General features: G+C 66.8%; 1 protein-coding gene across 1 annotated transcript; it reads right to left on the bottom strand.

Moving 5' to 3' along the window:
* Positions 1–7,370: 7,370 nt before the first annotated feature.
* TBKBP1 (TBK1 binding protein 1) lies at positions 7,371–21,823 on the bottom strand. Its single transcript, XM_086864443.1, has 11 exons — positions 21,739–21,823; positions 20,360–20,651; positions 18,815–19,039; positions 18,615–18,737; positions 18,420–18,524; positions 17,911–18,052; positions 17,669–17,829; positions 16,742–16,791; positions 12,140–12,258; positions 8,364–9,106; positions 7,371–8,154 (listed from the first exon to the last, which is right to left on the bottom strand). The coding sequence occupies exons 3-11, from the start codon at positions 19,034–19,036 to the stop codon at positions 8,026–8,028; spliced, it is 1,794 nt and encodes a 597-aa protein (XP_086720569.1). The 5' UTR covers positions 19,037–19,039; positions 20,360–20,651; positions 21,739–21,823; the 3' UTR covers positions 7,371–8,025.
* Between the last annotated feature and the right edge of the window lie 265 nt (positions 21,824–22,088).

Genomic DNA, 22,088 nt, shown 5'->3' with positions numbered 1-22,088 from the left:
GACCAATCCTGCCCCACTGGGACCGATCCTGACCCACAGGGAGGTCCCGTCTGTCGGATCCCGTCCTGTCCCACAGCATCCCATCGGCACCTGGAGGGTCCTGCCCTGCAGGGGCCACAAGGGCCAGCCCTGCAGGGTTCCACCTTCCCCCACAGCGTCTGATCCTGCCCCATGGCGTCTGTTCCTGCTTTCCAGCCCCACATCCTGCCCTACGGGATCCCGTCCTGCCCTACGGGATCTCACCCTGCCCTACGGGATCCCATCCTGCCCCATGGGATCCCACCCTGCCCCTTGGGATCCAGTCCTGTCCCATGGGATCCCATCCTGCCCTACGGGATCCCACCCTGCCCCATGGGATCTCACCCTGCCCCATGGGATCCCACCCTGCCCCATGGGATCCCATCCTGCCCCATGGGATCTCATCCTGCCCCATGGGATCCGGTCCTGCCCCATGGGATCCCACCCTGCCCCATGGGATCCGGTCCCGCCCCTTGGGATCTCACCCTGCCCCTTGGGATTCCGTCCTGCCCCATGGGATCCCACCCTGCCCCATGGGATCCGGTCCTGCCCCATGGGATCCCATCCTGCCCCATTTGATCGCACCCTGCCCTGCACAGCCCCATCCCACTCTGTGGGGTCCCACCCTGCTCTGATCATCCCCAGCGGGTCCGTTCCTGCCCCATCAGCCCAAATCCCGTCCGGTGCAGTCCCGGAGGGCCCGGTGCTGCCCCGGTACTGCCCCGGAGGGCCCGGTGCTGCCCCGGTGGGTCCGGTACTGCCCGGTGCTGCCCCGGTGGGTCCGGTACTGCCCCGGTGGGTCCGGTACTGCCCGGTGCTGCCCCGGTGGGTCCGGTACTGCCCCGGTGGGTCCGGTACTGCCCGGTGCTGCCCCGGTGGGTCCGGTACTGCCCGGTGCTGCCCCGGAGGGCCCGGTGCTGCCCCGGTGGGTCCGGTGCTGCCCCGGTGGGTCCGGTACTGCCCCGGTGGGTCCGGTACTGCCCCGGTGGGTCCGGTACTGCCCTGCAGAGTCCGGTACTGCCCCGGTGGGTCCAGTACTGCCCCGGTGGGGCCGGTACTGCCCCGGTGGGTCCGGTGCTGCCCCGGTGGGTCCGGTGCTGCCCGGTACTGCCCCGGTGGGTCCGGTTCTGCCCCGGTGGGTCCGGTACTGCCCTGCAGAGTCCGGTACTGCCCCGGTGGGTCCAGTACTGCCCCGGTGGGTCCGGTGCTGCCCGGTACTGCCCCGGTGGGTCCGGTGCTGCCCCGGTGCTGCCCGGTACTGCCCCGGTGGGTCCGGTGCTGCCCCGGTGGGTCCGGTACTGCCCCGGTGGGTCCGGTGCTGCCCCGGTGGGTCCGGTACTGCCCCGGTGGGTCCGGTGTTGCCCCGGTGGGTCCGGTACTGCCCCGGTGGGTCCGGTACTGCCCCGGTGGGTCCGGTGTTGCCCCGGGGGCTGCTCGGACCGGGGCGGGGGGACAACCGGAGGCGGGACAGCGGCGGCGACGGGCACTCAACGCGTGCCAAGCGGCAGAGCCGGGAGTTAAAAATACCCGTGGGGGCCCTGCCGACGGAAGTGGAGGTGTCGGCAGCGGCTGCTCGGGGCCGGGGGGGCTCCGGACTCGGGTGTCCCGGCCCCCGCCAGCGACCCTCGTACCCGACACCGGGACCCCACCGAGGTGGGCGGCGGCAGCGGCGACCGCCGGGTCCCCCCCTCCCCAAAACCTGGCGTCCCCCTGACCCCGGGGGGGGTCACCCCCAGCCCGGCGTGCGCCCCCCGCCACCGCCGCGGCCACGGCGAGGGGACCTGGGGGAAATGCGAAGTGACAAATGACGCCCCGCGCGCGTTAATTGATGTGACGCGGGGCTGACACCGCGCTCGCACCCGGGGCCGGAGCGAGGGAAGAGGGAGGAAAGGAGAGGAGAGAGAAGGAAAAACAACAAAAAGCAAACAAATTGCGATCAAATGTTAAAAATAGGTCACGGGGAAGGAGCCGGAGCCGGTTTCATTTCAGCCGCGGGTTACAAGGAGCCGCCCCTGGGTCCGGCGACACCGCGAGAGCCCGGACGGTGGCGGGGGGGGGCGAGAAGGAGGGGAGGGGGCGATGGAGGTGATGGCAGTGGCACACGCCACCCCCACCGTGAGCCTCTGCCAGGGCCGCGGGACCCCAGCCCCAAATCCCACCCGCCCGGCACCCGGCTCCTGCAACCAGGCAGGGCCAGATTGTCCCCAGACCGCCGCTGTCGCAGCCCTGGAGGGGTGTAGGACACCCCCAGTTTTCCCGTGGAGGACCGGGATCCATCCGGGAGCGCCGTGACCCCGGGAGGGTGGCCGGGTGCCGGGGTGGCCCCGCGGTGGCCGGCGGGTCACGGCGAGTTCAGGCTGCCGCCGGCTGCCGGATTTTGGGCCAGCGGCCAGAGCGGGGCCAGCCGCGGGTCATGTCCCTCCCGGCCCCGCGTGTCCCCATGGCCGCGGTGACACAGCAGCTCCCTGGGGACACATCAGCCACGGGGCCACCACCTGTGCTGTCCCCGAGAGCCCCGCAGGGAGCGGGGGACGCTGTCCCTGCCCAGAGCATCACCCTGCTGACAGCGGGGGTGCCAGCACACGGAGGGATTTGGGGACGGAGGGGACGGGGGGTGTTCCTCACCAAACCCCCCCTTTGGGATGCTCCATCCGGGTGACCTCGAGTTTAACCCCACTTACGGCGCGGGCAGACGCTGTCCCGGACGCAGATGGGTTGTGACAGCCGAGAAGTTCCCCCCGGCGGGCTCTGGCGAGGCTCTGGCCGTGGCGAGGGGGGGTCCGCGAGCCCCCCGTGTCACGGCGCCTTGGCTCCGTCACCTCCCCGCTGCTCGGCGGCGGGTCCGGGCCGGCCCGCGGCTCCCCGAGGGGCCCGGTGGCACTTGTCTCTCCGCGACAGCCGTGATGGCGCTGGGCACATGGCAGCCGGGGCTGTGTTTGTGCGCTGTGTGCGTGTCCCCACTCCCCGCGCTGTCATTTCAGGCCGCGGGGACCGGGAGGGGGTCACGCTGCAAAGAGCCGGTCCCGTCACGGGGATCAGGGACACTGCGGTGGCTTGGCCATCCTCCCCCAGGCCGGGATGTGCCGGGTGTGAAGGTCCCCGGGCACTCCAGGTGCCACCACCGCTGTCCCCTGTCCCCACGGCTGGGATCCTCGTGTCTCTCCAGGAAAGCGAGGGGTCACAAGCGTGGGACGGGGACAGCGGGGACAGGGGGGGATGCGGGGAGCAGCCCCGCTCGGGGTGTGGGTACCCCGGGCTGAGGCAGGGAGAGGATTCGGGCAGCTGGGAGGGATGTGGGCACCCTGGAGGGATGCTGGCAGCTGGAACACAGCTGGATACAGGAACCCAGGGGGAAACACAGCTGGATACAGGGGTGATGCTGGGGGTACCCTCCTGGAGCACAGCTGGATACAGGGGTGATGCTGGGGGTTCCATCCTGGAGCACAGCTGGATACAGGGGTGATGCTGGGGGTTCCATCCTGGGACACAGCTGGATACAGGGGTGATGCTGGCACCGGGAACACAGCTGGATACAGGGGTGATGCTGGGGGTTCCATCCTGGAGCACAGCTGGATACAGGGGTGATGCTGGGGGTACCCTGCTGGAGCACAGCTGGATACAGGGGTGATGCTGGGGGTACCCTGCTGGAGCACAGCTGGATACAGGGGTGATGCTGGGGGTACCCTGCTGGAGCACAGCTGGATACAGGGGTGATGCTGGGGGTTCCATCCTGGAGCACAGCTGGATACAGGGGTGATGCTGGGGGTACCCTGCTGGAGCACAGCTGGATACAGGGGTGATGCTGGGGGTTCCATCCTGGGACACAGCTGGATACAGGGGTGATGCTGGGGGTACCCTGCTGGAGCACAGCTGGATACAGGGGTGATGCTGGGGGTTTCATCCTGGGACACAGCTGGATACAGGGGTGATGCTGGGGGTTTCATCCTGGGACACAGCTGGATACAGGGATGGTGCAGGGACCCCCCACCCTGCTGGACACAGTGCCCAGGGGTGCCCAGGTGTGTTCAGGGGAGCCCAGGTGTTTTCAGGGGTGCCCAGGTGTGTTCAGGTGTGTTCAGGGGTGCCCAGGGGTGCCCAGGGGACCCTGGGGGGACGCGGCCCCCAGGACGATGCTGCTATCCAGCCGGGCCCCCCAGCTAGATCAGGTGCCTGGGCTCACCTCAGTGTGCTCTGGGCACCCTTGGTTGCTTTGGGCGCTTTGGGGCGACCCAGACACCCCTGGGAAGGGGCTGAGCTGAGAGGCCGAAGCTCAGGGACGCCGGGCCCTCGGCAGAACACGCGGGTTGAGATGGGAGCTGTCCCCACGGGTGGGCACAGCCGCGGTGCCAGCCCGGCTCCCTCCCCCCGCAGGGCAGCCCCCCCATTTCTTATAAACGCCTCTGGCACGGCTCCCCCGTGACACGGCAGCTCTGGGGCTTGTGGTTACACCCCAGGGCTCCGGCTTTGACTCACACCGGATCACTGAGGGGCCTTTCGGGGCGCCCACGGCTGGAAAGAAACGCTCACCCGGGCAGGAGAGCCGGGCGCTTCCTCGCAGAGCCGTTTCCTATAAACCCCGAGGGAGCGGACGCGGGGACGAGCTGCCACCGCCACCCCCGAGCCGAGCTGGGGGTCCCTGGATCCCCCCTGGATCCCCCTGGAGCCCCCCTGGATCCCCCCTGGATCCCGCTGGATCCCTTCTGGATCCCCCTGGATCCCCCCTGGAGCCCCCCTGGATCCCTCCTGGAGCCCCCTGGATCCCTCCTGGATCCCCCCTGGATCCCCCCCGGATCCCCCCGGATCCCCCTGGATCCCCCTGGATCCCCCCTGGATCCCTCCTGGATCCCTCCTGGATCCCTCCTGGATCCCCCCCGGATCCCCCCTGGAGCCCCCCTGGAGCCCCCCTGGATCCCTCCTGGATCCCCCTGGAGCCCCCTGGATCCCCCCTGGATCCCCCCGGATCCCCCCTGGATCCCTCCTGGAGCCCCCTGGATCCCTCCTGGAGCCCCCCTGGATCCCCCCTGGATCCCCCTGGAGCCCCCTGGAGCCCCCTGGATCCCCCCTGGATCCCCCTGGATCCCCCTGGAGCCCCCTGGATCCCCCTGGAGCCCCCTGGAGCCCCCCTGGATCCCTCCTGGATCCCCCTGGATCCCTCCTGGATCCCCCTGGATCCCCCTGGATCCCCCTGGATCCCCCCTGGATCCCCCTGGATCCCCCTGGATCCCTCCTGAAGCCCCCCTGGATTCCCCCTGGATCCCCCTGGAGCCCCCTGGATCCCTCCTGGATCCCTCCTTGAGCCCCCCTGGATCCCCCCTGGATCCCCCTGGATCCCTCCTGGTTCCCCCCTGAATCCCTCCTGGATCCCCCCTGGATCCCTCCTGGATCCCTCCTTGAGCCCCCCTGGATCCCTCCTGGATCCCCCCTGGATCCCCCCTGGATCCCCCCTGGATCCCTCCTGGAGCCCCCCTGGATCCCTCCTGGATCCCCCCTGGATCCCCCCTGGATCCCCCCTGGATCCCCCCTGGAGCCCCCTGGATCCCTCCTGGAGCCCCCCTGGATCCCTCCTGGATCCCCCTGGATCCCCCCTGGATCCCCCTGGATCCCCCTGGATCCCCCTGGATCCCCCCTGGATCCCCCTGGATCCCCCTGGATCCCCCTGGATCCCCCTGGATCCCCCTGGATCCCCCCAGCTCCCAGCGCAGCTCCAGGAGCATCCTCGGTTCCCCAATTCTCAGGACCCGAGCCCTGAGAATTGTTTCGTTTTTCCCCTAAATGATAAAAACACTGAGAAAAGGGAGAAAAAAGAAAAAAAAACAACCAAAAAACAACACGCCAAAAAAAGCCAACCCAACCCAAGTGAAACTGGGAAAAGAAACCTTAAAGGTGCCCGAAATTGGAGGGGTTTTTGCTGGGAAAAAAAAAAAGATATCCCCGGAGTTGGGAGGGGACAGTTCCCCCCGGGGATCCTCCCGCTGCTCTGGGGACAGGCGGGAGGTGACAGACCCCACCCCTGTCACCGCTGCCCACCCCTCTTGTGTCCCTCGTCACTTTGTCACCCTCCCAAGAGCCACCAAACGCCACCGTGGGGACAGCGGGGCCACCACCGCCACCCCCCAGGAGCAGGGACAGCCCCCAGGCAGAGGATTTGGGGTGCTGGGACCCCCCGAGCCCCCGCGAGCAAGGTGGGGACACGGCTGGGCCAGGTGACACATCCTCCGGCCCGAAGGGGACAGTGGTTTTGGGGGGCCCTGGGGGGGTCCCGGGGGGAGGTGCTGAGTCAGCTGCAGCCGCCCCCGGGGGGAAGCTGTACCGGGAGGGTACCGGGATGAGTAACGGCGGCCGCCGGTTGGCATTTACCAGGTGATTTCACCAAAAAAAATAAAGAGAATAAAAAACGGGGGGGAAAGGTGGGGGAAGGTGGGGGCCGGGCACCCCCTGACTGCAGCCAGACCCTGCTGCCTTCATCCGAGGAGGAGGAGGAGGAGGAGGAGGAGGAGGAGGAGGGGGAGGAGGAGGAGGAGGAGGAGGAGGAGGAGGAGGAGGAGGAGGAGGAGGAGGAGGAGGAGGAGGAGGAGGGGGAGGAGGAGGAGGAGGAGGAGGAGGAGGAGGAGGAGGAGGAGGAGGAGGAGGAGGAGGAGGAGGAGGAGGAGGAGGGGGAGGAGGAGGGGGAGGAGGAGGAGGAGCAGCGGCTCCCAGTCGGTGCCGCCCCACCCTGGGCTCGGTTCAGGCGGGGGTCCCGTCCCTGCAGCATCACGGGGGGGTCGCTGTGCCCACCGCCGTGCCCGGGCGGGGGGCGGGCGGTGCCCGGGGGTCGCTCTCCCCTCCCCGCGCCCCGGCAGAGGCGGAGATGAAGCTGCGATAAGGCCGCGGCACCGAGCTTTATCTCCCCTTATCTGCCCAGCCCCAAACTCCTTCCCGACCCCAACCCATCCCGGGGGGGCACCCACAGCTGGACCCCCTCTCCCTCCCCAGGACCCCCAAGAGAGGAGACGCCTTTTGGCCTTTGGAGACGCATTTTGGGCGCTGGAAAGGTTTTATTGGAGTCGGTGGCGTCGCAGCGAGGGCGGGTCCCTCCTCGCGGGGGTCCCGGCGTGGGACGGGCGGGGGTCGCGCCCGGCCGAGCCCCCGGCGTTGCGTGGGGGTGTGCGCTGTGACACGGGGGGGGACATGCAGCGCGGAGCGGCTCGGTGAGGGGTGGGCGGTGCTGTGGACCCCCCCCTCTGCCGGCGGCTTTGAGGTAGATCGAACGTGGGGGGACGGGGGGTGACAGGGTGGGGGGCTCAGGGTGAGCAGCCGCCTGCAGCCCCCGGCTGAAGCGGGGTTTTGGGGGGTGGGGGGGCTGGGGATGGGGAGGGGGCTGCTGGGGGGGCTGCGCTGTCCCCACGCCGAGCGGGGGAGGGGGTCAGGGGGAGCCCCAGGGAGCCCAGTGCAATGTTGGGGGGCTTGGGGAGGGGTCCGTGCTGCTCCTCGGGGTTGGTTTCTCTGCAGCATCGTTGTGGGGAGGGGGCAGAGTTCGGGGGGTGCTTTTAATGTAAAAGAGTGGAAAGACGCTTGAACCGGCGGGACAAGGCAAAGGGGACCGAGAACAAGCAGCTGCCGCCCCCCCAGTCCCGACCCCGACCCCAAGTGTGACCCCACGGGCCGGGGGAGGGGCGGCCCCTTCCCCTCACCTGCTCACAGGGGGCCGGATCCGGGACCCGGCCCCTCGGATCCTCCCTGAGATCAAGCGGCGACACTCGAGGGTGCAGGGGACAGCCAGGGACACACGGGGGTCCCCTCCGGCCACCACCCGGTACCGGCTGGAGCGTCCCAACCTGGCCCGGGGGGCGAGGCGGGCGGGCATGAACGCACTCGGGGGGTGAGGCTGGGGGCTCCGGGGGGCTCTGGGGTGAGGAGGGGGCTCAGTCTTTCCGTAGCTACTGAAGACTTGGAGGTATTTTGGGAGGCGGGCGCTCCCGGTGTGTTTCCATGCAGCATCCAGAGGTCGGGAAAGGTGCGGGGCGAGGCTCAGATCTTGCTGTTCTCCAGGTGAGAATCGATGTGTTTGACCAGGGCATCGTCCGGGTAGCCGATGGGGAAGGCCAGCTGGCACAGCGGGCAGCTCCGCACCTCCGAGTCCACCGTCTCCAGCAGCAGCTGCGGGGGGGGGGGCACAGCGCCACGCTGAGACCCCCCCCAAAAAAAACCCCACCCCTCAAAACCCTCCCCTCACCCCCAGCCAGCAGCGACAAACGGGGAAACTGAGGCACGCCGAGAAGCGCCACCTCTCTTGGTGGGGGGGGGTTTCACCTCGATTCTCCCCAACTTAAAACCCCGAGGGGAGATTTTGGGGAGGGGGTCCTTACGTTGATGGAAGGCCAGGACTGGGCGTGCTCGGCCCGGGCGTAGGCGGCCGCCGTCCGCTGCAGGGCGTCGGTGTCGGGCACCGGGAAACCGGCGCAGAAGGAGGCGCAGCGGATGGCCCCGGCCTCGGGGCTGGGCGGGCTGGGCAGCGCCCACTCCTCCTCGTCCGAAGACTGCTTCTCGAAGCGGACGTGCTCCTCGAAGGGCTCGTGGGCGCTCAGCGGGGCCCCCGCGCCCCCCAGGTAAAGCTCGCCGTAGGGCCGGTGCTTGGGCAGCGTGGAGGCTTCGGGCTGCAGCCAGAGCGAGCGGCTCTGCTGGTACAGGGCCACGTTGGTCACCTCCGAGTAGCTGCGGCGGCCCTGGAAGCCGGCCTTGATGTGGCGGCTGGAGGGTTTGGCGTAGGCCAGCTCCATCCTCTCGCCGGGCAGGCGGTGCGGGGATGCCGAGCTTGGAGAAGGGCAGGGCGGAGGCGGCGGGGCTGGCGAGCGGCGCTGCTGGGCTGGCGACTGGCTGGGGGGTGGCACCGGGGAGCGGCGCTGCTGGGCCGGGGACTGGCAAGGGCCGGGGGCTGGCGAGCGGCGCTGCTGGGCCGGAGATTGGCTTGGGGGTCCCGGCGAGCGGCGCTGGAGGGCGGGAGATTGGCACTGGGAGCGTCCCGGAGGAACGGGCGAGGGGCACTGAGGGGCTGGCGAGCGGCGCTGCTGAGCCGGGGAGTGGCACTGGGACAGCGGGGAGTGGCGCTGGCCTGGCGGGGGACAAGGGGGGACACACGGGAAATGCTCCGGGTTAGCTCGGCGGCTTGGGAAATGTGGAAATAAATGTGGAAATAAATGTGGAAATAAATGTGGAAATAAGTGTGGAAATAAATGTGGAAATAAGTGTGGAAATAAGTGTGGAAATAAGTGTGGAAATAAGTGTGGAAAATGTGCCTCGGCATCCAGGAGCAGCCCGGAGCGACTGGGGGATGCAACTGTGGGGACCCCCGGAGGGAGGGGGGATTCTGGATCCTCCCAGGGATAGATTGTCCCAGGGATAGATCGTCCCAGGGATGGAGGAGATTCCCCAGGGATGGATCATCCCAGGGATGGATTCCCCAGGGATGGATTCCCCAGGGATGGAGATTCCCCAGGGATGGATTCCCCAGGGATGGAGATTCCCCAGGGATGGATTCCCCAGGGATGGATTCCCCAGGGATGGAGATTCCCCAGGGATGGATTCCCCAGGGATGGATTCCCCAGGGATGGATTCCCCAGGGATGGATTCCCCAGGGATGGAGGTTCCCCAGGGATGGATTCCCCAGGGATGGATTCCCCAGGGATGGATTCCCCAGGGATGGAGATTCCCCAGGGATGGAGATTCCCCAGGGATGGAGATTCCCCAGGGATGGATTCCCCAGGGATGGAGATTCCCCAGGGATGGAGATTCCCCAGGGATGGATTCCCCAGGGATGGATTCCCCAGGGATGGATTCCCCAGGGATGGAGATTCCCCAGGGATGGATTCCCCAGGGATGGATTCCCCAGGGATGGAGATTCCCCAGGGATGGATTCCCCAGGGATGGATTCCCCAGGGATGGAGATTCCCCAGGGATGGATTCCCCAGGGATGGATTCCCCAGGGATGGAGATTCCCCAGGGATGGATTCCCCAGGGATGGATTCCCCAGGGATGGAGATTCCCCAGGGATGGATTCCCCAGGGATGGATTCCCCAGGGATGGAGATTCCCCAGGGATGGATTCCCCAGGGATGGAGATTCCCCAGGGATGGATTCCCCAGGGATGGATTCCCCAGGGATGGAGATTCCCCAGGGATGGATTCCCCAGGGATGGATTCCCCAGGGATGGAGATTCCCCAGGGATGGATTCCCCAGGGATGGAGATTCCCCAGGGATGGATTCCCCAGGGATGGAGATTCCCCAGGGATGGAGATTCCCCAGGGATGGAGATTCCCCAGGGATGGATTCCCCAGGGATGGAGATTCCCCAGGGATGGATGTTCCCCAGGGATGGATTCCCCAGGGATGGAGATTCCCCAGGGATGGAGATTCCCCAGGGATGGATTCCCCAGGGATGGATTCCCCAGGGATGGATTCCCCAGGGATCGATGCTCTTGGGGTTGGATAGCCCAAGGTATGGAAGCTCTTGGGATGGGATGCTCCCAGATATGGGTGCCCCCAGGTGTGGGATACTCCTAGGGGTGAATATTCTTGGGATGGGCTGTTCCCAGGCATGGATACTCCCAGGGCTGGACATTTTGGGATGGATATTCCCAGGTATGGACATTTTGGGATGGATATTCCCAGGTAGGGACATTTTGGGATGGATATTCCCAGGGCTGGACATTTTGGGATGGATATTCCCAGGTATGGACATTTTGGGATGGATACTCCCAGGGCTGGACATTTTGGGATGGATATTCCCAGGGCTGGACATTTTGGGATGGATATTCCCAGGGCTGGACATTTTGGGATGGATACTCCCAGGTATGGACATTTTGGGATGGATATTCCCAGGTATGGATATTTTGGGATGGATATTCCCAGGGCTGGACATTTTGGGATGGATACTCCCAGGTAGGGATGATCCCACACGTGGATACTCCCAGGGCTGGACACCCTTGGGGACCGACACCCTCAGGAGCGCATCCCCACCCACAGCACGAGGTCCCCCATCCCCAATTCCCGGTGTTTGTACCCCAAATTCCCAGGGTTTTTCCCCCTTTCCCCAGTGCTTTTGCCCCATTTTCCCGGTGTTTTTTTCCCCAATTCCCGGTGTTTTTTGCCCCCTTTTCCCAGTGTTTTCCCCCCCTTTTCCTGGTGTTTTTCCCCCCTTTTCCCAGTGTTTTTCCCCCCTTTTCCCAGTGTTTTTCCCCCCAAATTCCCGGTGTTTTTTCCCCAATTCCCGGTGGTTTTTTCCCCCAATTCCCCGTGTTTGTGCCCCCTTTTCCTGGTGTTTTACCCCCTTTTCCCGATGTTTTTCTCCCCAATTCCCGGTGGTTTTTCCCCAGTTCCCGGTGTTCTTACCTCCTTTTCCTGGTGTTTTTCCCCCTTTCCCCAGTGTTTTTACCCCCTTTTCCCGGTGTTTTTCTCCCCAATTCCCGGTGTTTTTTGCCCCCTTTTCCCGGTGTTTTTTCCTCCTTTTCCCGGTGTTTTTTCCCCCAATTCTCGGTGGTTTTCCCCCCTTTTCCCGGTGTTTTTTCCCCAATTCCCCGTGTTTTTGCCCCAATTCCCGGTGTTTTTTCCCCTTTTCCCGGTGTTTGTGCCCCCTTTTCCCGGTGTTTTTCCCCCAAATTCCCGGTGTTTTCCCCCCCTTTTCCCGGTGTTTTCCCCCCCAATTCCCGGTGTTTTTCCCCCTTTTCCCAGTGTTTTCCCCCCTTTTCCCAGTGTTTTTCCCCCCTTTTCCCGGTGTTTCCCCCCTTTTCCCGGTGTTTCCCCCCTTTTCCCAGTGTTTCCCCCCTTTTCCCGGTGTTTTCCCCCCTTTTCCCGGTGTTTTCCCCCCCTTTTCCCGGTGTTTTTTCCCCCAATTCCTGGTGGTTTTCCCCCCTTTTCCTGGTGTTTTACCCCCTTTTCCCGGTGTTCTTTCCTCAATTCCCAGTGTTTTTTCCCCAATTCCCGGTGTTTGTGCCCCCTTTTCCCGGTGGTTTTCCCCCCAAATTCCCGGTGTTTTTTCCCCTTTTCCCGGTGTTTTTCCCCCCAATTCCCGGTGTTTTTCTCCCCAATTCCCGGTGTTTTTTCCCCAATTCCCGGTGTTTGTGCCCCCATCCCCTCCCGCTGCCTCCTCACCGCCGTTGAGGCTCTTTTCCTGCAGCAGCGCCCGCAGGATTTGGCTCTGCAGGGAGCTGAGGTTCCGCAGCCGGCACAGCTCCTCCGTCAGCTCCGTGTAGGCCAGCGCCAGGTTCACCCTGCCGAGCAAAGGAAAACCGGGATTCAGCCGGGAAAAATCCTTCAGCGGGGATTAAATCCCGCTAAATCCCTCGGCAGGGGTTAAATCCTTCAGCGGGGATTAAATCCTCCAGCGGGGCTTAACCCTGGAATTTTGGTTGTTTTGTTTTGGGTTGTTTTTTTTTTTAATAAATACAAGGAAAAAAGGGTTTGGTGTTATCGCCTGGATGGTGCTTCCAGCATTCCTGCAGGGAATTCCTAAGGAAATTATGAGCCAGGGGAAATAAAAAAGCCACCTCAAGGTGTTTGAATTTCCCTCTCTCCACCCCTGGCGACACCACCAGATCCAGAGGACAATTCCCAAAGGGGCCGCGGTGGCTCTGAGGGTGACACAACCCCGCTGTCACCCCCAGAACCGACTCCAAACCAACCCAAATCCAATTTTCTAACTCAAAAAGGGAAAAGCGGCCGCGGATTCGGCACCGGGAGCAGCCGGGATGGGGCGGGCGCTGCTCCCCTCCTCCCTCCCCGCTCTCGGAATCGCTGCCAAAATCATCAATTGTGCCCCAAGCTGGTGTCGCTTTCCGAGCCGGGATTCTCGGCGGGGATGCGGAGGGAGAAGAGCCCCGCGGGGACCGGAGCTCGGCGCGGTCCCGCTGAGCCGTTGTGACACCGCCGGGACCCGGAGCCGCCGCTCGTAACCGCAGCTGACAGCGGCGGGCCCGGACCGAGACCCCCGGGGCACAGAGACCCACCGAGAGGTGGGAAAGGAGGAGGAGAAAGTGAGGAAAAAAATGAGGGAAAGGAGGGGAAAGAGTGTGGGGGGAAGGAGGAAAAGGATAGAGAGAGAGGGGGGAAAAAAAATGGGAAATGTGAAGGGAGGGAATATGGAGAGGTGAAGGGGAGAAGGAAAAGGAGGGAAAGGGAAAGAGTGAAAGGGAGGGAAGGGAGGAAAAAGAGGAAAAAGGGAAAAGAAAGGAAAGGAAAGAAGGAAAAGAAAGAGAAGGAGGGAAAGGAGGAAAAGGAAAAGAAGGAAAAGAAAAGAAAGAAAAGAAAGAGAAGGAGGGAAAGGAGGAAAAGGAAAAGAAGGAAAAGAAAGAAAGAGGAAAAGAAAGAAAATACAAAGGAGGAAAAGAAGGGAGAATAAAAAAAAGATGGAAAAGGATGAAAAGAAGGAAAAGGAGGGAAAGGGAAAGAGTGAAAGGGAAGAAAGGGAGGAAAAAGAGGAAAAAAGAAAAAGAAGGAAAAGAAAAGAAGGAAAAGAAAGAGAAGGAGGAAAAGAAAGAGAAGGAGGAAAAGGGAAAGAAGGGAGGATAAAAAAGAAAAAACGGAAAAGGAGGAAAAGAAAGAAAGGAAGAAGGAAAAGGAGGAAAAGAAGGAAAGGAAGAAGGAAAAGAAGGAAAAACCAAAAACCCCGGGGGACACACACAGAATGTCACCTTTGTGTCCCCCACACCCCTTTTTGCTGCAGAGCTGGAGGAGCCAGGGCTGGGGACGTGCACCCATGGGTGCAAGAATCATTAAAAGCCCCAGAATCCCCCCAAAAACGCCGGGCGGGGAAGGGGAAGGGCTGGACAGACCCCCCCAAATCCTCACCCTGCTCTTCCCAGCGCTTCCCTCAAGATTTGGCTCCCGGTTTTTCGCGGGAGGGAGAGCAAGAGGGAACAACCGCGAGCTCAGAAAGCCGAAATAAAAATCTAAACCTCAGCAAAGAAAGCAAAAAAAAAAAAAAAGAAAAATAAAGAGAGGAAGATCGGGACGCGGGGGGACCCGCGCCCCACGCAGACCGCGGCAGAAACACCAGAAAATCACCCGGAGATGGAAAATGCCGATAAGGCGCTTTTCACACCCAAAAAAAACGGTGGCAGAGAGAAGCAGGTGACAAAAAAAGAGCTGAATCGACAAGAAAAGAGCGCGGAGGGAAAAGCTGTGCCCGGGGAGGGGGGAAGGCGCCCCCGGGGTGAGGAGACAGCCCTGCCTCAGTTTCCCCATCCCGGCGTGGTGGATTTGGGCTTAAAAAAATAAAGATTTTGGGGGTTCGGGGAAAGTGAGTGGAGATGTTTGGGAGTTTTAATTTCCGTGGGTGTTGTGGGAAAGCGGAGGGACAATCCGGGGGTGAGCTCGGGAGAGGGAAATGTGGAAATAAAGAGAATTAAGGAGGGGAAGGGAGAGATGGGAGCCCCCCAGGGAAGGATCCAGCCCCCCCCGGATCCCCTCGCTCTGATCTGCACCAGGACGACAGGAAACGGCGGCAGCATCCAACACCTCTGGAAAAGGAGGGGATGGATCCAGCCCCCCACAACAACACCCCGGCACCTTCCCGGCCCCGCGTGTCACCTTTTATCTGTCCACAGCTCGGGGCCGCTGTCACCGCCCGGGCTGGGGACAGCGGGGGAACGGGGACAGCGCCGAGTTAAAGCGGGGACATCGCCCCCGCCTCGGTGTCACCGTCAGCCCCCGGGGGTTCCGGGGGTCCGGGGACATCGCCCCCGCCTCGGTGTCACCGTCAGCCCCCGGGGGTTCCGGGGGTCCGGGGACATCGCCCCCGCCTCGGTGTCACCGTCAGCCCCCGGGGGTTCCGGGGGTCCGGGGACATCGCCCCCGCCTCGGTGTCACCGTCAGCCCCCGGGGGTTCCGGGGGTCCGGGGACATCGCCCCCGCCTCGGTGACACCGTCAGCCCCCGGGGGTTCCGGGGGTCCGGGGACATCGCCCCCGCCTCGGTGTCACCGTCAGCCCCCGGGGGTTCCGGGGGTTCCGGGGGTCTGGCCACGGCCCCGTTTTCCCTCGGCTCTCCCCGGATTTGGGGTTGTTTTGACTCAAAGCCCCAAATCTGTGGGTTCAAAGTGTCCGTCCCGGCACCCCACAGTGCTCGGGAGCCCCCAGAACTGGTGGCAATGGGGACACCGGGAGGGGACAATGAGGGACGGAGGAGAAGCCTGGCACCCAAACCCGGCTGCGGTGGGGTTTGGAACAGGGACGGAACAGCGGCTCCGAGGGGCCGGGAAATGCTCCCGGGACTGCCCAGGCGGGAACGTGGCTGGGATTGAACCGAGCCCGGTGCTTGGGACTGAACCGAGCCCGGTGCTTGGGATTGAACCGAGCCCGGTGCTTGGGATGGATCCGAGCCCGGTGCTTGGGACTGAACCGAGCCCGGTGTTTGGGATTGATCCGAGCCCGGTGTTTGGGATTGAACCGAGCCCGGTGTTTGGGATTGAACCGAGCCCGGTGTTTGGGATTGAACCGAGCCCGGTGTTTGGGATGGATCCGAGCCCGGTGTTTGGGATTGATCCGAGCCCGGTGTTTGGGATTGAACCGAGCCCGGTGTTTGGGATTGAACCGAGCCCGGTGTTTGGGATTGAACCGAGCCCGGTGTTTGGGATTGATCCGAGCCCGGTGTTTGGGATTGAACCGAGCCCGGTGTTTGGGATGGATCCGAGCCCGGTGTTTGGGATTGAACCGAGCCCGGTGCTTGGGATGATTTGCTTTGGCACGACTTTGGTGCCACAGGGTTGGCGCGGGTCGGTGCCGCTCGGTGCCGCTCGGTGCCGCCCGGTGCCCCCCGGTGCCGCTCGGTGCCGCCCGGTGCCCCCCGGTGCCGCTCGGTGCCCCCCGGTGCCGCCCGGTGCCGCTCGGTGCCGCCCGGTGCCGCTCGCTCGGTGCCCCCCGGTGCAGCCCGGTACCGCCCGGAGCCGCCCGGTGCAGCCCGGTGCCGCCCGGTGCCCCCCGGTGCCCCCCGGTGCCGCTCGGTGCCGCCCGGTGCCGCTCGGTGCCGCTCGGTGCCGCCCGGTGCCGCTCGCTCGGTGCCGCTCGGTGCCGCCCGGTGCCGCTCGCTCGGTGCCACTCGGTGCAGCCCGATGCCGCCCGGTGCCGCTCGGTGCCGCCCGGTGCCGCTCGGTGCCGCTCGGTGCCGCTCGGTGCCGCTCTCTCGGCAGCCGCGAACCGTCAGTGCCCTCTGGAGGCAGCTCCGAGCCGACACCGGGCACCGGAACAACGCAGGGACACCGGGAACCGGGTCCCGGGACAACGCGGGGACACCGGGAACCGAGCACCGGGACAACGCGGGGACACCGGGAACCGGGACAACGCGGGGACACCGGGAACCGGGCACCGGAACAACGCAGGGACACCGGGAACCGGGACAACGCGGGGACACCGGGAACCGGGCACCGGGACAACGCGGGGACACCGGGAACCGAGCACCGGGACAACGCGGGGACACCGGGAACCGGGACAACGCGGGGACACCGGGAACCGGGCACCGGGACAACGCGGGGACACCGGGAACCGAGCACCGGGACAACGCGGGGACACCGGGAACCGGGACAACACTCGGCACCAGGCACCGCTCAGCCCCAAACCCCCGGGGGGCAGCGGGTGATTTTGGGGTGCGGGATCCCCCCCGCTGCAGCATCTCAATGCGGGAACCCCCCCGGAGCCGTGGGTGCCCCGCAGCCGGTCCCGTGTGTCCCCAGCGCTCGGGCCGGTCCCCTCCCGGCACTTACTGCTCATCGCCCACCTTCTTCACCCAGGCCATGTCCCGCTCCGACTGCTCCTGGGGACAGAGAGCCGCGGTCAGCACCGGGACCCCCCCGGGGCATGGGGGGTCCTGTGGGGTCACACCCTGCCCCAATCCAGCACCGGGACCCCCCCGGGGCATGGGGGGTCCTGTGGGGTCAGACCCTGCCCCATTTCTGCTCTGGGACCCCCGCCCGGGGCATGGGGGGTCCTGTGGGGTCAGACCCTGCCCCAATCCAGCACCGGGACCCACCCGGGGCATGGGGGGTCCTGTGGGGTCACACCCTGCCCCAATCCTGCTCCGGGACCCCCACCCGGGGCATGGGGGGTCCTGTGGGGTCACACCCTGCCCCAATCCAGCACCGGGACCCCCACCCGGGGCATGGGGGGTCCTGTGCGGTCAGACCCTGCCCCATTTCTGCTCTGGGACCCCCACCCGGGGCATGGGGGGTCCTGTGGGGTCAGACTCTGCCCCAATCCAGCACCGGGACCCCCCCGGGGCATGGGGAGTCCTGTGGGGTCAGACCGAGCCCCGTTCCTGCTCTGGGACCCCCGCCCGGGCATGGGGGGTCCTGTGGGGTCACACCCTGCCCCAATCCAGCACCGGGACCCCCCCCCGGGGCATGGGGGGTCCTGTGGGGTCAGACCCTGCCCCATTTCTGCTCTGGGACCCCCGCCCGGGGCATGGGGGGTCCTGTGGGGTCAGACCGAGCCCAAATCCTGCTCTGGGACCCCCGCCCGGGGCATGGGGGGGTCCTGTGGGGTCAGACCGAGCCCCGTTCTTGCTCCCGGACACCCCCCGGCACCAGGACCCCCACCCGGGGAATAGGACCCCCTGCCCCATTCCTGCTCCCAGAGGGGTCAGATCCCGGACCCCCACCCAGCCGTGACCCCAGCTCCGGCCCTGCCCTCACCTGCTCCCGCGTGTCCTGCAGGTGTTTGAGCTCCGCCTGCAGCCTCTCGCACTCCGCCTTGAGATGCTCCTCGCGGTGCTGGGCGCGCTGGTTCTCCTGCCGCGCCGCCTCCAGCTCAGCCTCCAGCCCGCGGCTCTGCCAGCCCCCGGCGCGCTCCAGCACTGCGGGCACCGCTCGGCTCAGCCCCCGGCCCCGCCGCGGGCTCCCGGGGGGCGCGGCGGGGCGGGGAGGGGGCGGCTCACCGTGGCTCAGCCCGGGGTTGGGGTGCAGGGCGATGAAAGGCACGTCCTGGGTGCCCAGCCCGGGGAAGGCGCCGCCGTCGCGCTGCCGCAGCTGCTGCTCCAAGCTCCGGATGCGGCTCAGGTGAGTCTCCACCAGCGCCCGCTGCACGGGGAGGGGACGGGGCTGAGCCCCGGCCGAGCTGCGCTCCCTCCCCGGGGCTCATCCCGCACCCCCAGCCCCGCACAGCCGGATTTTGGGGTCGCTTTTGGGAGTGATGTGGCAGGAGTGGCTCCCTGGCTGGGAAAGGGGAGCCGGGGATGCCCGGCTGGCCCTGGCACACATCCCTGGAGCCGGGATCATCCCCTGGCGGCGCGGGAGAGGGAAGGTGGATAAATCTGAGCATCCCTAAAAGCCCCAGCGTGGCCGAAACGCTTCCCTGCATCCCCAGGGATGCTGCCGTGGAGAGGGGAAGGGAACCCCGCTGTCCCCCGCTGTCCCCCGCTGTCCCCCGCTGGTGGCTGTCACCCACCATCTCTCCCAGCTCGGTCTCCAGATCCGCCTTCTCCACGCACAGCTTCTCGTACGCCTGGATCATCTCCTCCAGCTGCTCCTCCCGCTCTTTGCTCTTCTGGAGCTGCCGGGGGGAAGGCGGAGGGGATTTGGGAATGGGCGGGTGGCTCGGGGACCCCCCCAAAGCCCCCCCAGACCCGGTGTCGGCGCTCACCTCGTGCTGGAACTGGTTGAGCTGCTGCTGCAGCGACGCCTTCTCGCTCTTGAGCAGCGAATTCTCCTTGGCCTCGTAGAGGGAGAAGATGTGCTCCTCTCCGAACTCGCCGATCAGGGGGTACTGCGGCCGCGGGGCAGGCGGTCAGCGGGGTCCCCCCGGCCCCACGCGCCCCCCCGGGGCTCCCCCTGACCCCTCACCTTGACCTCGTACATCTTGAGGCGGCGCTTGAGCGTGGAGTTCTCCCTCTCCAGCCCCGTGAGCCGGTTCTTGATGTCGTCGTAGGCGGTGATGAGGGCGAAGTGCGAGGCCGAGCACATCTCGCCCGACAGGTCGGTGTTGGGGCTGTCCAGCCAGTCCTCGTCGGGCCCCAGCGCCTCCTGGGTCAGGATGCTGATGTCGTCCTCGAACATGGAGTCCATGTCCTGCCTGCGGGGACACTCGGCTGGCACCGCACGGACCCGCCCGGGGCAGCGCTGGGGCCGCGGGGAGGCTGCGCTGGGGCAGGGGGAGCCCGGCTGGGTCACAGCGGGGTCTGCGGGAGCTCAGCCGCTCCCGGGGGCAGCGGGGGACAGTCCCGGGAGCTGCCACCGGCAGCGGGGGACAGTCCCGGGAGCTGCCACCGGCCCCACGCTGTCCCCGGCGGTGACAAGGGGACCCCGGCCATGCGATCCCCGGGGAAAGGGGGGCACGGAGATCCTGACACCCCCCCAGCCTCCATCAGGACGTGGATGCGAGCAGAGAGCACCCCCGGCAGAGCCCCCCGGAGGAGGTGAGGGGGACACGGTGACTTTCCTGGCGTCCCCTCCCGGGAACGAGCACCAGAAATAGCGTCCGGTGCCGCTGCCTCCCGCCCTGCGCCGCACGGGAGCCGCTTCCCGGCCTCCCACGCCTCGCTCAGCCGTGCCCTAAATACCGGCGCTGCCGCTCGTGGCCCCCGGCGCTGTCCCCAACCCCTCCCGGGGGACCCCACCCCGCCCGTCCCGCTCTGCCGCAGCGCTGGCCCCAGCACGGGGCGAGCGAGGCTCCCGAAAACGCCTCCCCCGGTGGCTCCCGGGGTGTTTCCCGCTGGGAAAAGCGTCGGAGAGCGGCGCGGCCCCGCTCCGGAGCTGTCCCCCTGTCCCGGGCGGGGACGCCGTGGGCAGCGGGAGGCGGCCGGGCAGGCGCAGCCTGGGAGACTTGGCAGACATCTGGGAGCCACCGCCGCACGAATAATTCATGGCACAAAGCTGGCGGAGGGAGGAGAGAGCTGCAGGGTGACGGGAGGGGGGACAGCGCGGTCCCCTGGAGCCGCTGGTGGAGCCTGGGGACAGCCCCGGGGCAGCCCCAGGCCGGGGGTCCCGGGGGTCCCGGGGGCAGCCGGGGGGCTCCGCTGGGACACGGAGAATAAATCACGGACAGAGCCCCCTGCGACCCCTCCAGGGGTCTGAAATGCACCCCCGGGGCGGTGACAGAGGGGACGCAGCTCTGCTCGGGCAGGGAGGGCACTGCCATCACCCCCTGGGGAAACTGAGGCACCCCCAAAGCGAGAATGAGACTCCCCAAGCTCCTGTGGCCCCCCCAAAATGAAGATCCCCGGAACCCTGGGGGGTTCCCAGGCCCTGCCAGCGGAGGCACCACGGTGACAGAGCCCTCGTTGTCCCCAACGCTCAGGGCCTGGAGGAGTCCCCACGCCGGCCCAGAGCACCCCGGGCCGTCCCTGCTGCTGCCCAGCTTGCCGTGCCTCAGTTTCCCCGCCCGGACACCTGCCTTGCAGCGGGCCCCAGGCGCGGGGCGAAGCGGCGCGGGCTGGGCAGGGCTGCGGCGCGGGCACGGGCGTGTCACAGGCGTGTCACAGGCGTGTCACAGGCGTGTCACAGGCGCGTCACGGGGGTGGCACGGGGGTGGCACAGGTGAGCCTCAGGTGTGGGAGCTCCGGGCATCGGTCACGGCAGGATCGGCGGGAGCCGGAGCTGCTCTCAGCGGCTTCCAGGCAGGGTCCCCACGGCGCCGCCGCTCCCTCCGCGCTCCCGGCCCCTCCTCGAGGCCTGCAAATGCCTTGGGAAAAAAAACCCAAAATTTGGGGCTGCGGCTCCCCGGGACTGGGAGGGTTCGGCCGGCGGCTGGGAATGGGGACGGGACTGGGAATGGGACTGGGAATGGGGACGGGACCGGGAATGGGACCGGGAATGGGACTGGGAATGGGGATGAGGATGAGGATGGGATGTGCCAGGCTGTGGATGCTGCCGGGCCGCTGGGCTGGGGACAGGATTTGGCCGCCCCAAAAAACCTTTTGGGGGTCGGGAGGACGCACTGGGTAGGACCCGGCCTAGGGCAGCCCCCCCTGTCCCGACCCTCCTCGAGGTCCCCTCCTCATTGCTGGGACCCCCCGGGCTCTGTCCCGCTTCTCAGGGGCTGGGGGCACCGCCACGGCCACGAGCGAGAGCGGCGGGCGTGGAACCGGCGCGGAACCGGGGGAGAACCGGCGCGGAAAGGGGGACGGGTCGGGCTCGCCCCCGACCCCGGGAGCCGGGCCCGGTGCGCGGGTGAGCGAGAACGGGGGTCGCAATAGGGTGAGCGGGGGGGGGTCCGGCCTGCGGCGGCCTCGGAGCCTCCGGGAAACCGTCCCCGAACGCCCCCGGCCCGGCCCGGTACCGCCCGGCCCCCCGCCCCCAGCCCGGGGCCGCACCGCGCCGGGGGTCGCAGGGCGGGGGACGGGGACGGAAACGCAGGAGGGTCCGGGGCGGAGCCGGGACGGGATGAGGATGAGGATGAGGATGAGGAGGCAGCCGGGAATGGGGATGAGGATGGAGCAGGAGATGGGGACGGAAGCGGGATGGAAGCAGGGCTGGAGATGGGCACGGAAGCGGGGATGGGGATGAGGATGAGGATGGGGATGGGGATGAGGATGAGGATGGGGATGCGGATCCAGCCGGGGATGGAGAAGGGGATGAGGATGGGGATGAGGATGGAGCCGCGGATGAGGATGGAGCGGGGATGTTGAAGGCGGCGGGGCGGAGATGGGGCCGGGGCCGGGGCTGGGGTCGCGCTGTGGCGGGAGAGGACAGGCCCGGTGGGGCGGGGGCTGCTCGCTCCGGCCCCCCCGGCCCCTCCCGCTGTCCCCCGGCCCAGGCCCCGCACTCACCGGCGCTGCTGCTGCGCTGCGGCGGCGCCCGCCGGGATGCGGCTCCGTCCCCGCCCCGCCGGCTCCCGCTGCCGCTCCCGTTCCCGGTCCCCGCCGCAGCCCCGGCCCCGCCGCCGTTTCTTCCGCTCCGGAGACACCGACAAACCACGTGGGCACCGGGCGGCCGCCAGCCCCTCCCCCGCCACGCGCCGGGGCCGCCCCCGGGGCTGTGACCCCCCCCCCCCCCCCCGCTCCGGGGCACGGCCGGTCCCGGGGATGCTCCGGTGGGGAGCGGGGGGACACCCCCCGGACCCTGACACCCCCACCGTGACCTGCCCCGGGACGGGCACCACCGACCCCCGGCCCCCTCC

This window comes from Cyanistes caeruleus, chromosome 27 (genome assembly GCF_971803275.1).
Source record: "Cyanistes caeruleus chromosome 27, bCyaCae1.hap1.1, whole genome shotgun sequence".
In the NCBI taxonomy this organism is placed as follows: Eukaryota; Metazoa; Chordata; class Aves; order Passeriformes; family Paridae; genus Cyanistes; species Cyanistes caeruleus.
This window is presented reverse-complemented; position numbering and strand designations above follow the sequence as displayed.